The sequence below is a fragment of the Medicago sativa genome, chromosome 7 (genome assembly GCF_051527215.1).
Source record: "Medicago sativa cultivar Bolivia chromosome 7, Bolivia_mono, whole genome shotgun sequence".
NCBI lineage: Eukaryota > Viridiplantae > Streptophyta > Magnoliopsida > Fabales > Fabaceae > Medicago > Medicago sativa.
In genome coordinates, this window is record NC_140755.1 from 25,746,963 (window position 1) to 25,764,086 (window position 17,124).

The 17,124-nt window shown below is 34.9% G+C and overlaps 1 protein-coding gene across 1 annotated transcript; it reads right to left on the minus strand.

Annotated features, from left to right (window-relative positions):
• Nucleotides 1-11,723: 11,723 nt before the first annotated feature.
• On the minus strand, nt 11,724-14,051 carry LOC146905165 (heat shock 70 kDa protein 4-like). Its single transcript, XM_085725282.1, has 2 exons — nt 13,817-14,051; nt 11,724-13,505 (listed from the first exon to the last, which is right to left on the minus strand). Exons 1-2 carry the CDS (start codon nt 14,034-14,036, stop codon nt 11,782-11,784), a joined length of 1,944 nt encoding a protein of 647 aa, XP_085581408.1. The 5' UTR covers nt 14,037-14,051; the 3' UTR covers nt 11,724-11,781.
• Between the last annotated feature and the right edge of the window lie 3,073 nt (nt 14,052-17,124).

The following is a 17,124-nucleotide window of genomic DNA, read 5'->3' on the forward strand; positions in this document are numbered from 1 at the left end:
ATATTATGTTCTTAACATTCATAAACATTCATATTCATATGTGAAGAGTTTGCTATCAATTCACGGCTTATCTTACATACTTAATCATTCTTAGTCACGTACGAAGAGAATATACTTCGCGTTTTAACCTACATAAGATTCATGCTTAACTTCTAGTTCTCGACAAGCTATGTCGAGGCTCTACGTTCATTCCCTTTCTTAGCTCATCATCTACCCGAGTAAATCGGCTTAAACTCTCATAATTCATTCTTGCCATTCATGTTAAGATTGCCATGTTTTTCATTTCAAGATCATTGGATGATATGTGCATGTTTCTAATAATTTCTAAAGACCGAAAATGTCATAAACCCAAGTTCCAAGCCATTTATAAATTCTAAGATCTGATAAAGTCAAGTTTGTTCCAGTATAAAAACAAGTGAAAACAGCAAAAGAATACTTCAAAACGATCGCCTCGGACCCCCACACGACTGCCCCCAAGCACCCGAATGCAAGACAACGTGGACGTTGTCCTGTTTGGGGCGCCTGGCGCCAGAGGGAGGGCTCCTTGCACCGGCTCCCTGACTTGTGGGCGCCTAGCGCCCTTGTTCAGGCGCAGCGCTGCGAATTTTGCGTTTTCGATGTTTTCGGCTACGGGTTTTCGCCATTTTTGACCCAAAACTCGTCTAAATCGATCCTGTAATGCACCATATACATCCAACAACATATATAGACTTATTTAAACATATCTCATGGCAATTTCAACACATAACATCAAGAATTACTTTGGGGGTACTAAAATCTCATAAAAGCTAAACTAACATATTACACGATTTTCTTCACAAGATTGAACAAACCCAAGGTAGGTAATCTATCTATGGAACTCACCTAATCAAAGCTCTAGCAACAACTCCAAGCCTCAAGCTCAAGCAAGCCATAACCTTAGCTTTGATCCACTTGCTTCCTTAACTCTTGCTTTCTAAGTAAACCCATAGTTGATTCATCAATCTCATGTAACATATTCAACAAGAGCTCCCAAAACAATAACCCAAAGCCCTAGCTTCTTGATCAAGACCAAACCCTAGATTCATGAAGGAGAAAAGAATTGAAGCTCAAACACAATTTCAAAGTCAATATTTGTTTCTTGAACAAGAGGACAACAATTTCATGCTTGGTCACCACTTGAAATGATGGTGAAAGTTTGAGAGAGGAAGGTTGAGGGAAGGGGGCGATGGAGAAGAGAGGGAAGGAAGAGGAAGTCTTTGCTAACAACTTAGGAGAGAGAATGGATAAGAGAAATGAGATATTTTGGGACAAATATCAAATAAATATCCTTTTGTGTGCAATTACCAAATTGCCCCTGCCTCAAACGTATTAAATCCTACACTGATACTTCGTCCATATTATGCTGACATTTCTTAATAAATATTCTCCATACACACTTTCCTTGAATTAATTCCTTTGGCACGATCAACGGGTAATATACCGATACTGACAGGCGGGATATTACATTCTACCCCCTTAAAGAAATTTCGTCCTCGAAATTTAGAGATCGCCTACCAATCATCATGATTAAAAATTAGCATCTCTGGTCTAAGCCATACATATTCTTATTGTTTCGGATTTGTATCTTACCTGCTTAACATAAACCATTCATAAAGGTATCTTATTATAAACATGGATACTCAGGATTTGCCCTGCAGTGCTTACTTGCAACATAAAACATCTTTTCATGCATACATAATCTTTCTTACCGCACTTTGCGACTTATGCCCCTTACATACATTACTCATATAGATGATTCCACAAATCACTTATCTCTTTTCAGAGCCTTAGGAAATCATTCGACCTTATGTGATCTCTTTGCACCCGAATTAATGGGTACGCATATAGCTTGACATGAAAAAGTGAAATCAACAATGCCAATTCATCTGACAATTTAATAACCAACGTTGTGATTCACATGCTCTTGAAACTTTCTAGTAAGTCCATTTGCTCTTATGTCAAACACTCTTAACACAATTCCGTGTATCCTGTATGATATTGGATTTATACGAACATTGTTGTTTCCATAATGTGTACATACTTTCAAGTGCCACTTCTTGTTAAATGATAACGATACGTGTTCCATCATCTCGCTTTAAATTTTTTTTTTTTTTTAAACTTTGGTACACGGGTTCTTGGAACGAATAAACACTTGGCTAAAAAGAATTATCATTTCAAAACTGAGTCTGTAATGGTACTACATAACCACAAGACGAGTCTTTATATTTTGAAAAAGGTTTCACAGCTCGTCTTATGTGAACTTACTTGTTCGATGTACCTCCTTAGTTTCGACAATGAAAAGTTTCAAGTTTAAAATAAGCATCGTTCCCAAGTTCCTTGATACCAATCTTAACTTTAAAAATTATAAATCATGTGTTAACATTTCTTGACAAGTATCGTTTTCACTTAACAAGTATTGCATACAAATGTATGAATCTCATTACACAAAAATCAAGAGTTGCGTCTCCTTCGTGATAACATTATTAAACTTTAAGAGTAGATTCTTCCTTTCTTAACTGATATACATAAATCCATATCATAAACCTTAGAAGATCCTTGAACCGATTGACATTTACTTGTTCCTCTTCTTCAAGAGCACTAAGCTTGAATCTTCACATTATCTTATTCGATTATTACTCGAGTCACGAGAGGAAACTGTTTGAATCCAACATGCTTTCCAATATCATCATTCATGCATCCTGATAATTTAATAAATAGCGACTCCAGTCTTTCCCATCTTACCTAGGTAAAGATCCATCTTTTAAACTTTTACCTTAGCCAACGCTGACTATATAAACATCCATACTTACTTATCACATCGAGAACTCTTCGCTTGTCTTATGATGCTTCTTGCTAAACTTGTGTTACCAACCGAGCATTCTTCACGAAAATTTCATACATACTAAAATTTCCATGTTTCGTGATTAACGATTAACTTCCATGGCGCTACTCTGATTCCCACGGTTGGCTTAAACGATTACTCTAATCCGTTAGAGCGATTGAGACTTCACATTCTTGCTTACCACTTGAATACTAACTTCTTGAACTGTTCTCAAGATCTTCCATGTTACAACCAACGTCACAACCTTACACTTGTCTTTACCACTGCCTTGTAAAATCAAAACTCACGATAACTTATCTTATCCTCATAATACTTGAACATATCTTTCTTGAATATCCAACGTTGCATCTTATTAATCTCGCATGCAATGCTTTGCTTAATTTTTACTAATGATTGCCCGTTACTTTTTCTTCTCGAATAAAATTTCATAAATTAGCACAAGGATCATTGGTGTTGATGTTTCTTTATTATATATATAAAAAAAATAGTGAATCTGGGTCCCAGTCGGTACAATTAAAATTCATGGAACGAGTTGATAACACAACAGTGTCATCAAATCTTGCTCCAAGTGTTCAAATTATTTTACATGAGTTGTAATCGACCGGTATATACAGAATTCCATTTTAAATTTATGAACACCAATTACAACCATCCATATGCGTAAATCTTTTCTAAAATCATATAATCCTTGCCAATATTAAAATATGTCGTGGCAACAAGCCTTAGCAAATTAATTAAGCAAATCATAGATTCGAGGGGTAATTAAAAACTCCACAAAATCCGAGAATCTTGTGATCTCACATAACTCTTCATCACTTCAACATTTTACCTCATGCCTTCATGTCTGTTTCGTATACCAGAACCTTTAATCTCTTAGTTTAAACTCCTTTCTAACTCTTGACACACTAATCTCCGAAGTTACCTTAAACTGAATCAATTCCATTAATGATTGTCCATGCCTTTTTCCTTTGAAAACTTTAGGATGTAATGTGCATTCGTTACTTGTTGTTATAAAAAGTATTTATCGCATAAAAGATTGTGAAGACAACTCTCCAATTGTCATTGCGGACCCTAGAGACGAACTGACAGTTTCCGGAAAAAAATTAAAAATGTCTCCAGGTTCGCTATCAGCGAAGTCTTTTGGAGTAATTTCTCTATTAGTGAATTTTTTTTTGCTATTGGTGAGTTTCTTCATCTCAGTTCTTCAGAAAATATATTTTTCATAAAAATCTTATTTTTTTGAACAATCCAATGCACATTATCCACCTCTATCATCATTAAACATTTTATAACATATGCATGACAAACATTAACTTCATTCGATACAATTCTTGGCTCATCCAAAATTAATGCCTTAATCCTGATATCATTAACATAAAGCGTTCACACACAACTTTGACTTCGTCCGCTGTGAACGGTTAACTTGCTTCTTTGTCGACTCGCTCGACATTCCAACATTAGAACCTTGTCCTCTCTAGGCATTCAAATCTTTGGCTTCATTCACACACCTTTGTTCCTGAGAACTTACAAACCCTGTCAACATATGTCGACTTCTCCTTATATTGTAGCCTCGCACTTACATTTCAAAAATGTATAATTCCTTTCCATAACACAGTCTTGTTCCAACAACGACTCTTACCGAAGTTCCCAGTCATACTTAGACATTTCCAAATTCTTCACTTACGGTTATACGAAGTATCCTTACAACTTATTCATCGTCGTCGGAACACTCCATCTTAACATTGCTTCGTACTCCCGGAGGAATCAAACTTGAACGGCTTAGCTCACCGGCCACCATTTGGCACGATTAGACTCTTTTTATACTTACTCAAAGTTTTATCTTCTCATATCATCTTTATCACATACTTCGTTCCTCCTGGGTACTATTCAGCTCTCAGGCATCCGTTCTAACTGTCGAATGTTAAATTGAGTTGATCAGACTCATCTAACATCAACAATTAAAACATTTACCCGGAACCCAATGGTTCCACTACCTTAGTTGTAACTTAATGACCCATGGCACGATCTGAATCGACCTGCTTTGATACCAAGTGTAACACCCACACTAGACGTATCTAGAAAGTCTAGCATGTGCGTTAGTTTAGTACTGGATACATTAAAAATTTACAACATAAAAACTTCGTATGAATATATTATACAAAAAAACGCGTTCGTACATTATCCATACAATTCATCTTTACTATAGTATCACAAATACGTCCTTGAAAATCCATAATCATCACACTGCGAGTACGAACGATTTTTTGCTGAAATATCCATCCGGCTACTACCTTGATGTCCAACCTGTTAATCTGCAACAAATAAGGATTGGGATGAGACATAATGTCTCAGTGAGTTCCCCTAAATCCTAGGCTATAGGCAACCTCAGGGGAACCTACGGTCACCACGTGTCTACATTACAACCTGACGGATGATTATACGTGTGTGGTCATGCTTTCCAAGACGGTAGTGCATGCTAGACCCGTCATAGGTTCATCTTACTTGTTATAGGCTTCACTTCTATACGTGTCATGGCGGTCGAGGGGGAACCTAAAACCGCATTGCCAAGAATACGCTCTACGTATCAAGGCCTAAACATATCATAATCATGACACGATGCTATACCGGACGATTAGGGGAAACCTAAGAACGTCATCGGTGTCATGTTCTTTACTTGTTCTATGTATAACTTGTACTTGTCATATAGCATCTAGTGCTATTGTTCCTAACTTAGCCATACTTGGAATCATTCTACATGTCATAACATAATCATAATCATATCATGCATAAATGTATCAAAGTTCGTTTATTATGTTAGCGTTGAACATACAAACATTATCTTGATTCATTTTACGGATAGCCCCGGGGTGGAGTAAACCCGAGTACAATCCCATACATACCAAAAATACCTAGCTAAGGTAATCGAACTCCCTCAGTGACGTGCGGGCCCCTCTGGAAAGAAGCTTATCCCGTTCTCACGTTACTTACGTCTTACTTACTCATTTACCACGAATCCTTAAGCGATCCTAAGTGTCATAAACTACACATACATATTATGGTCTTAACATTCATAAACATTCATATTCATATGTGAAGAGTTTGCTATCAATTCACGGCTTATCTTACATACTTAATCATTCTTAGTCACGTACGAAGAGAATATACTTCGCGTTTTAACCTACATAAGGTTAATGCTTAACTTCTAGTTCTCGACAAGCTATGTCGAGGCTCTACGTTCATTCCCTTTCTTAGCTCATCATCTACCCGAGTAAATCGGCTTAAACTCTCATAAGTCATTCTTGCCATTCATGTTAAGATTGCCATGTTTTTCATTTCAAGATCATTGGATGATATGTGCATGTTTCTAATAATTTTAGAAGACCGAAAATGCCATAAACCCAAGTTCCAAGCCATTTATAAATTCTAAGATTTGATAAAGTTAAGTTTGTTCCAGTATAAAAACAAGTGAAAACAGCAGAAGAATACTTCAAAACGATCGCCTCGGACCCCCCACACGACTGCCCCCAAGCACCCGAACGCAAGACAACGTGGACGTTGTCCTGTTTGGGGCGCCTGGCGCCAGAGGGAGGGCTCCTTGCACCGGCTCCCTGACTTGTGGGCGCCTAGCGCCCTTGTTCAGGCGCAGCGCTGCGAATTTTGCGTTTTCGATGTTTTCGGCTACGGGTTTTCGCCATTTTTGACCCAAAACTCGTCTAAATCGATCCTGTAATGCACCATATACATCCAACAACATATATAGACTTATTTAAACATATCTCATGGCAATTTCAACACATAACATCAAGAATTACTTTGGGGGTACTAAAATCTCATAAAAGCTAAACTAACATATTACACGATTTTCTTCACAAGATTGAACAAACCCAAGGTAGGTAATCTATCTATGGAACTCACCTAATCAAAGCTCTAGCAACAACTCCAAGCCTCAAGCTCAAGCAAGCCATAACCTTAGCTTTGATCCACTTGCTTCCTTAACTCTTGCTTTCTAAGTAAACCCATAGTTGATTCATCAATCTCATGTAACATATTCAACAAGAGCTCCCAAAACAATAACCCAAAGCCCTAGCTTCTTGATCAAGACCAAACCCTAGATTCATGAAGGAGAAAAGAATTGAAGCTCAAACACAATTTCAAAGTCAATATTTGTTTCTTGAACAAGAGGACAACAATTTCATGCTTGGTCACCACTTGAAATGATGGTGAAAGTTTGAGAGAGGAAGGTTGAGGGAAGGGGGCGATGGAGAAGAGAGGGAAGGAAGAGGAAGTCTTTGCTAACAACTTAGGAGAGAGAATGGATAAGAGAAATGAGATATTTTGGGACAAATATCAAATAAATATCCTTTTGTGTGCAATTACCAAATTGCCCCTGCCTCAAACGTATTAAATCCTACACTGATACTTCGTCCATATTATGCTGACATTTCTTAATAAATATTCTCCATACACACTTTCCTTGAATTAATTCCTCTGGCACGATCAACGGGTAATATACCGATACTGACAGGCGGGATATTACATTGCAGGCACAAGAACAAAGGCGAATGATGAGAGGAGAAGCGTCCATAGAAGATACTTTGTATGTGAAAGCAACAACAAACAAAATGATGATATTTTTGAACCATGTGCACACTGTAAAAAGACAAATCATCCTCAAATAAGATGGTTGTGGAGGCCTGATGTCAAGTGCAGAAAATGTGGCAACATTGGACATGTAGAGAGACTATGTAGGTCAAAATCAGATGAGGCAAAGATATCCATGGAGCAGCAAGAAGAAGATCTACTTTTTGTTACAAAATGTTTTGCTAGAAGCAATAGTTCATGTGACTCGTGGTTAATTGACAGTGGCTGCACAAATCATATATCCAATGATCATAAGCTCTTTAAAGAGCTTGACAAAACCGTTGTTTCCAAAGTAAAAATTGGAAATGGTGATTTCATATTAGTCAAGGGAAAAAGGACGGTTGGAATTGAAAGTTTATCTGGTATCAAATATATTTCTGATGTTTTATTTGTGCCTGACATTGATCAAAATTTGCTTAGTGTCCCACAACTTGTTGAAATGGGCTTCAAAGTCATATTTGAAGATAATGTGTGCTTGATCAAAGATGTTAAAGGCGAAGATGTATTTAAGATTAAAATGAGACCTAAAAGTTATGCTCTAAATCAGCCAATAAAGAAGTCGTTGTCGAAAACTTATAAGTATTCTGATGATGACATAGATGATGTTCCAATTAGAAGAAGCAATGAGATCTTGGTGAAAGAGTTCAAAGTTGATGATCAAGGGGTTGATGTGTTAACAAAGGCTTTACCAAAAACAAGATTTGGAATATTAAAAGACAAGCCAGGACTTTGAAGCAACTAAGGCAAGGAGGAGATTTAGTATTCTTTAGTATTTTCAGTTACGATATTATGAAGTTTTTTATTAGACATTGGTGAGTTGTTTTCAGTTATGTTTTGTTTTAAAGACAGTAATTTTAGGGAGTTTCTTTTTGTTTTAAATTATGTTTCAGCTCTATTTATAGGGCACTAAAGTATTTTGTAATGATGTGCTTGATGTTATAAACATATTTCTGTCTTTCAATATATCATTTCCATAATACTTTTTCTCTCATATCCCTTCTAAAACCAACAAAACCAATCGCTCTGTAGACAGATTGACAAATCTAAGTTTGTCTATTACCTCTTTTTTGTGGATGGCGCAGACTCCTTATATTGCTAGGTCTGATTACATTAGGAATGGGTTTAGTTTACCAAGCTACAAATTTGTACATGTTTGAAAGGTTTCGACCTAGTCATATTTTTTTTTTTGGTTCCCTTTTTATTTTCAATATATTTAGACGATGCTCCTTGCATCATCAATATTAAAAAAAAATATATATTAGGGCTGCCCTATTTGTATTGGTAATTTGAGAAGTATGCACTTCTAAGCTATTGCAGACAAAATTAAAGTGAAGCTCTCAGCCTAGATAGGTATGCCATTATGTCTGTGAGTTGATTTGTATAATTGATAGTTATAGACAAAAGCTAAAGTCTAACTCCTATCATCATCCATTACATTTTGGACAACTATAGCTACTATACACACTTTAAATTCCACTTAATCAACTAACTGGTCACGATTCCTCCCTCATCTTGCAACTGATCTTGGTTTTCTTCCATTTTTAACCATCATGACTCCTAGTAAAGAACAAGACAAGTAGAAAGCAAACAAACACATATTTGTACACTTGTTGGTACAAATGGACAATGCTGTGTGTCGCGTCATTTTTTGGAGATCAAGGCTACTTGATTAGCGTTTGACTCACTTTTTATTTCACGACTGAACATTTTAATTTTTTAAGGAAAGGGGAAAGAAAGTTCAAAAATACCCCATATTGAAAAGATTTAGGGTTCGGGGTTGGTTATATTTAGGGAAGGTATTAGCACCCTAAATATTCGTAGTACTCTACGAGAACCTCTTGATTTTATTTAAATTTTTGTGCTATAAACTTGCTTGCTTTCTTTTAAAAAATGGAATTTTGAAATGATTAAAAAAGGGAGACCTAATTATCTACATTTTATTGATTTGAGAGGACGAGTGTCCTTTGCCTACGTACCCGTGAAGGATCAAAATCACGTAGTTCGGGTAGAAATTGACGTTTGATTGGTTGTGTGTTTTTTATTAGTTTTGAAAAAAGTTTTAAAGAGAAAAGCCAAGTGGCAAATGAGAATTGGTTTGTATTTTTTATATTGAAAGAAAATAGACTTAAAGTAGAATTAAAATTTGATTTGAAATTTGATTAAGAAAGAAAATAAAAAGAACGATCACTTGATTGAAAATCAAGGTTTATTATGAAAATATTTTTTGTGATTTTTGATTATTTGAATGTTTTTGTTGTTTTTGAATATTGAATAGAACATAAAATAAACTAACGTAGCAATAAAAATAAAAGTGTGAGAATTTTGTAGTGACATTGGATCACCACAAAATCTCCTAACCTAATCTATTCTTTTTGTATTTTTCGATTTATAAAAGCGGTAAAGAAATAAAAGACACACACGCACGCACACTTTTCTCATTTATATTTACATTGGACCTAAAATACATTCTAATTGCTGGAAAATAAATGACAATAATTAAAATGATAAATAGAAATAAAATAAAATGCTTAAAAAGAAATAAAATGCAAGAAAATAAAAGAAAGGGACAACCGACGGGACAAAAATTACCGAAGGGACGAAATTCCGAAGGGACAGAAAAAAGAGAGAGAAGAAAAGAATAACTCGTCAACACAAGCTAAATGAGGGAGAAGAGAGAAAAGTTCTTTGACAACTCAAGAGAACTTTTGGTGTGTCCAATTGTGAAGGATGAGAGCTCTATTTATAGGTTCTAAGGTTGATGAAAAATGGAAAATTGGTTTAATGCACTTTGATGGGGATTTGAATGAGATTGATGGTTTTGGAATGTGATTTGAATGATGTTTCAAATAGGAGAGTTGACATGTAAAAATGGCATGATTGGTGGCACACTTGAGAAAAAAAAAAAAATTGGACCTTGACACTATATTTTTTGACAATTTTTGGACTCATTAAAAAAGTTAATAAAAACCTAAAGAAGTAATTAAACGAAAAAAATAAAAATAAAATGGTAAAATGGAAAATAAAAAAAATATAAAAATCAAGACTGAATAAAAGTTAATAAAAACCTAAAGAAGTAATTAAACGAAAAAAATAAAAATAAAATGGTAAAATGGAAAATAAAAAAAATATAAAAATCAAGACTGAATAAAAATTAAAGATAAAAATAAAAACTAAAAGTTTAAAAAAAAAACTAATAAGTAAAAAAGTGAGAAGAGGTATTGATGATGAAACGCGTTCTTGATGAAAAATGGGAAATGACTTTCTGACTTTGTGATTCAGGCTGTGATAGTGGCATGGTTGGAATAGAATTTTCTTTGGACCCCAGAGACAATTATTTCGGACTCATTAAAATGGTTAAAAAAAAAACTAAAAGAAATAATTAGACTAAAAAAAATAAAAAAAGGAAAATTGGAAAATAAAGACTAAATAAAAATAAAGTATTAAAAGATGGAAACTAAAAAAAGACTAATAAATAATAATAAAAATTAAAAAAAAAGTGAGAGGAGGTCTGAAAAAAAACAAGGAATATTCCTAGTCAAAAGACATGTGTCAGTGGGACCTTAGGTCTAAAATTGGGGTATGACACTGTGGTCCATAAAACCAAAATTAAAAGTTATAAAACTAACATAAATAAAGGAAATTTGCATAGCTAAATTAGTTAATTTCTTAAACATACTATAGTAAGAAACAATTTGTTCAAATTCCTCTACGCTATACTGCTACTATGGCTGCTATTTGATAATACTACATCACGGCTAATAGCAAAGGCGATTTTGCTAGTGAAAGACCTTCCGAGCTCTCCAATTAGAGTGATTGAAGATCTTATTTCTTGGATAAGCTACATTTCTATTTCACCTATCTCCTTTTCTTTTCATCTTGGCAACTACTAAGATCGTACAACATGCAATTATAAGTTCTAATTACTGCAATTACTTCGAATTGTAAAAACAAAAAGCAATTTTATGTGCTAACAGAACACATTGCTTCTTATATGGTTTATGGCTTATCAAACAAGAAATAAACAACACAACCAACAAAATCAAGGACCTACTAGGGCAAAGCCATTATGAACTCTACAAATTATTAGTTACAAACTTATATAACAAGACTCTCAATTTTAAAGACCGATCTCTAACTGAAATAAAATGAAAAGTTAAAGTTTACTGACTCAAACAATAACAAGATTAAAAAGAAACAAACTACCAAATATATAGCATAGTTTATTAAAATGTAATTAGAAATTAAAATAAGAAGCTCCAACAATTTGCATCAGAAAGCTAATCAAATGAAATAACTAAAAAGTCATCAACTAGATCCCAATCACTATCCTCATCAGAGTAGCCTTTGTTGATCTTGTTCATAGAAGAGTCAAAGATGCTCTCGAGCTCCTTTCGGAAGTCTACAAAAACAGACATATCTTCCTGCTGGTTGTCATCAATCAAACTTTCTCCCTTTATCACTGCTGAATTAATCTTCTCTTTGTCTACAGGGGTGAGCTTTGAACTAACACTATCATCCTTCATTACTTTCCTCACATTGTGAAGATAATCGTCCAAAACATTTATTGCTGTAACTTTCTTCTTGAACTCCACGTCTTGCGCCTTGAAAATTTCAGCTTCTTGAATCATTCTCGCAATTTCTTGAGTAGATAGTCTACAATAATGATTCGCCATTGCAATATCTTTCTTATAACCACTTGTTTCTTCCTTTGCCGAGACATTTAATATACCATCAACATCTATTGAAAAGGATAAATGGACAAGATGGCCTCGAGGTGTAAGTTGACCTTTGATAGGAGGAACAGAGAAATTAAACAAACCGAGCAACTTGTTATCATAAGCTGTAATTCTCTCACCCTGGTACACCTTAACCGTGACACTGTATTTGTTATAGTAATCATAACACTCAAAGTATTTTTTTGTCTTTTCGACAGTAACAGGAATGGAAGTGTTACGAGGAATCATAACACTCATGAGATTTCCTAGCTCTGATACACCAAACGACAACGGTGTAACATCTCGCAACACTAAGTTTGGAACATTCTTACTGCCTTCACTCAACAAAGCAGCTTGGACAGCTGCACCATAAGCAACAGCCTCATCAGGGTTGATGCTCTTACATAATTCCTTCCCTTTGAAAAACTCCTGTAATAGCTCCCTCACTTTAGGAATCCTAGAAGAACCACCAACAAGGACTACATCATCTACACTATTCTTGTCCATCTTAGCATCAGCAAGACAAATATTAACAGTATCCATACACTTTTCAAAGACGCTTATATTCATTAGCTCAAACTTGGCTCGGGTTATTGATGAACAGAAGTCAATGCCTTTATATATAGCATCTAGTTCAATTGTGGCCTCAGTGTCATATGAAAGTGTCCTTTTTGCCTTTTCACAAGCAGTTCTCAACCTCCTTAAGGCTTTTGGATTCTCACTAATATCCTCTTTGTACTTGTTCTCGAACTCCTTAACAAAGTGATCCACCATTCTGTTATCAAAGTCTTGACCTCCTAGGTGAGTGTCTCCTGCAGTGGCCTTGACTTCGAAGACATTGTTCTTAACTGTGAGAATAGACACATCAAAAGTTCCACCGCCAAGGTCAAAGATAAAAATATTTCTCTTATCAACACAATTAGCTCTCTTTTGAAGGCCATACGCAATAGCCGCAGCAGTCGGTTCATTGATTATCCGCATGACATTTAGACCAGCAATTTCACCTGCATCTTTAGTGGCTCTTCGTTGGGAATCATTAAAATAAGCAGGCACAGAAATCACTGCATTCTTAACAGGTGTCTCCAGAAATGCCTCCGCAATCTCTCGCATCTTTGAGAGAATCACAGATGATATTTCTTCAGCAACAAAGTGTTTTTCCTCACCTTTGTAGTTGACAACGATTGTCGGTTTGTCATTAGCACCAGCGGTGACCTTAAATGGCCACAAAAGTCGATCCTTTTGAACAATGGATTCGCTATATTTCCTTCCAATTAATCTCTTTGTATCTGCAAAAAGTAATATGGTGATGTATAATTTGCTGTTCTGATATTCATAAAATAACAATTTCCAACAATTTGAATTTTATTGAATTTTGTTTTTAGTATCTATCCTCAATTTTCAATTCTAACAAATTTCCAAAGCATGTATTTATGTACAAATGCTAAAAAGTGAGTACTCTATAGAAATATGTTTTGTTGGTTACAGTAAAAATGTCTTAAACCCTAACTAAAAGTATGAAATTTATAGGTAATATAAAGATATTTAACCCTAACTAAAAATTAAACAATACAGAAAAAAATAATAATAAAAGAAGTACCAAAGATAGTATTGGATGGATTAGTAGCAGCTTGATTTTTGGCAGCATCGCCAATCAATCTTTGAGAATTAGTGAAAGCAACACAAGAAGGAGTGGTTCTGTTTCCTTGATCATTGTGTATGATTTCCACACGATCGTTTTGTTCATGCCATACTCCAACACATGAGTAAGTCGTTCCAAGGTCAATTCCGACCGCAACTCCCTCGTATTTTCCTTCCATTGAGTTTGCTTCAAGTGAATGAAAATTAGCGAAACCTAGGTCAAACTTTTCTTTAGTAGGGCAGACTAGGTTTTTCTTTTATAAAACGAAAATTGGGCTTTATTTAACTAAAAAAATAAAAGGAAAACTGGGCTTTATTTAACTAAAAAAAGTCATGCTAGTGTTATGCAACAAATCTTTTACCTATTTACTCCTCCTTCCCACAATACATGACCTATTTATTTATAAAATAAAAATTGTCCTAAAATTCTTGACATTCTCTAATTTTCAAACAAAATTTTCTAAGCTTACCCCTAATAGATGCTTGTAGACTTTTCTGGTCTCCATGTAAAAAGTGTATGTCATTAATTTTTTATTTTTTTTTAGAAAAGAGGAAACTATAGTTAACATTTGTCTTGTGGTCTCATAATACTAATCCAATGTCTATAGAAATAACCAATAGAATAGGGAAACTTCTACGGTACACCTCACAAATTGAGGTGTATCGGTACTCTTACTTCATAAAATAAAGTAACGATCATTTTATAAAATAATTAGCTATTTGTCAATATTATATTTTAGAAAACATCTTTTCATAAGAAAAAAAATGTCATTTCATTATTTATAAGAATCATGTTAAATTTTTATCATTTTCTCATAAAAAATAATCATTATTCTTTCTTAAGAGTAATAAAAATTCAAAAAAAGCAATTTTATATTCGTTGATAGCTTTAGTAAATGGGATTTAATTATTATAATTGTCAATGATAGAAAATAATTATTTTTCTTCAAAGAAAACTAATTTAATTATCAATTTAATGATTTGGTGTACCGGTGCAGTTAAATTTTTAGGTGTACCATAGAATAGAATAGTCTCTCACATAATTAGGCATGGGAGCATGATTAAATTGGTCAATAGTTATGAATTAAAAAAAGGTTTAAATGTAATTTTAGTCCCCCAAATTTTATGATTGTGCAATTTTGGTCAACCTAGTTTTTTTTTAACAATTTTAGTCCCCTACATTTACCCCCTTTTTAATTTTAAAGTCCCCACACCCATAGATGGTTAGATTTGTTTGAAGTCAATGATGGTAAGATAGAACCTTTCACACCTGATCACACTTTCTATTATTTTTACACTTTTCTTAATCTTTGTGAAACAGGCAAACAAGTCATATATTGTGAGACGAAGGGAGTACTAAATAGTTTGTTCAGAGTGGTTTTCTGCTTTGAAATTTTATAAAATCAAAATCAGAATTTGTTTTAGTTTTTGTAAAAGTTAAAAAAAAAAATCACTTTAAGTTTTGTGTTATGAAATTTTTAAAAACTAAAATCAATATTAAAAGTAAATATAAAAATAAACATTAATCATAAACATATCTTAATTTAAACAAATCATATAGATTTGCAAAATAATTAAAATATTAAAAATATTTAATGTATTTATTTATCAATTATTATTTATTATTAAAAATATTAAAATTGATCATGATGTACTATCGGGTAATTCTCAACCAAAGAGCGAGGAGGATCATATTTCATGCACTCAGGCTACAGTTGCCAAGGTGCCAGAGTATGTTGTTGGTCCAACGACTGGTCTTTTGTTCTGTAACGAGTGACTGGCTGAACAGGAGCATATTGTGCGATCTCATTATGATTTGCGCACAGTCTGGGAAGCTGGTACAATCAATTTGAAGCCGGGAGTGCTTCAGTTATTTGAATGGACGAAGGACTTTAACATTCACACACAATGGCAGACGCGTACACATGTTTGGATTCAATTGTGGGAATTACCACGGGAATATTGGATGGAGAGAACTATGTATGAGATTGCAGGGGTTGTAGGGACTCCGTTGCTTATTGACATTGTTACTAAGAATAGACTGATTGGACATTATGCCAGGGTATTAGTGGATTTGGATCTTTCCAAGGACATTTTCTATGAAGTTATGGTTGAACGGGAGGGTTTTGCATTCCCAGTAAAAATTGAATATGAGGCCGCTGTCAGAGTTTTGCGCCCATTGTAAGAGCATTGACCATAATGTAACATCTTGTCGATGGTTACATTCGAGAAAAGTGGACAAAAGTGAGCATCTGGTTGACAAGGGTAAGAAACCAGTTAACACGTAGAGGCAGAAGCAAGGGTGGAAACCACGGGATAATCTAGAATGTATTAGTTCCTCTAATGCTTTGAAGTTGCGGTATCTAATCAGCAACAAGAGGCACACGCAGAGACCCCTCAGGCTGCACGCACCTCCACAATTTTGGCCTCATACACCTACAACTTTTATGTGCAACATGTGACCTAGAATATTCCTCATGGTGCTCTGTCGACTAGTCCGATGTTGGAACATGTTCGTCAAGTAGCGCACGTTGACTTGCATTCAGATGTAGTGAAACAGTCAAGTCTGGAATCACGGGAGGTGGTGGTGGTTCCCCGGGTTCCCGATGCGACTGTTTTGCTCTCATCCTCATTTGCACATGTAGATGTGCATAATTTTTCTGTTGACTTGGTTTCCTCCTGCTTCTGCTAGGGAGGAATCACTAGTTCAGAAATTTGTAGCTCACGATGATGTACAATCTAACCCTCTGGTCTCTCTACTCGGTCCACCTGTTGAAATGGATTTGTTAACTAATGTCGAAAGGCTAGAACATAATGACTCCCCGACTATTGTGTTTGGTCGTGGGTCCAGATGCAGATGGTAACATGGTTTTTGTTGTGCATGAGAACACACACAACGGTCCAAAAATACAACATGACATGGAATTATGGTGTCGTATTCATGAATATGATGAAAAAGAAGCTGCGATATTGTTCACACCAATTTTATCTAAGAAACAGAAACAACATATCAAGAAACAATTTCAGGTTGGGAAGTCGCCCGTACCAAACCCGTTTTAGGGGGAATCCTTCTCCAACTGCTAAATGATTGTCTTATATTGGAATGCCAACAGTTTAGGTAACTCGGACACGGAAATTACATTAAAAAAATTTATTTGTCTCGTAAACGTGTCGTTAATGTTTGATTGCACTTACTCACTCGCTTCAGGTTGCAGTTTGGTTCTTGGTGTTGCCTCCTTCTTTGTAGGTTGAGTTCCTTAAGGATCA

What these genes read in the sequence shown, in the direction of transcription:
- LOC146905165 (XM_085725282.1), bottom strand. Translation starts at nt 14,036, where the DNA reads ATGGAAGGAAAATACGAGGGAGTTGCGGTCGGAATTGACCTTGGAACG. An exon ending in TCCATCCAATACTATCTTTG is followed by an intron (nt 13,506 to 13,816) that starts GTACTTCTTTTA and finishes TACTTTTTGCAG; the next exon opens with ATACAAAGAGATTAATTGGA.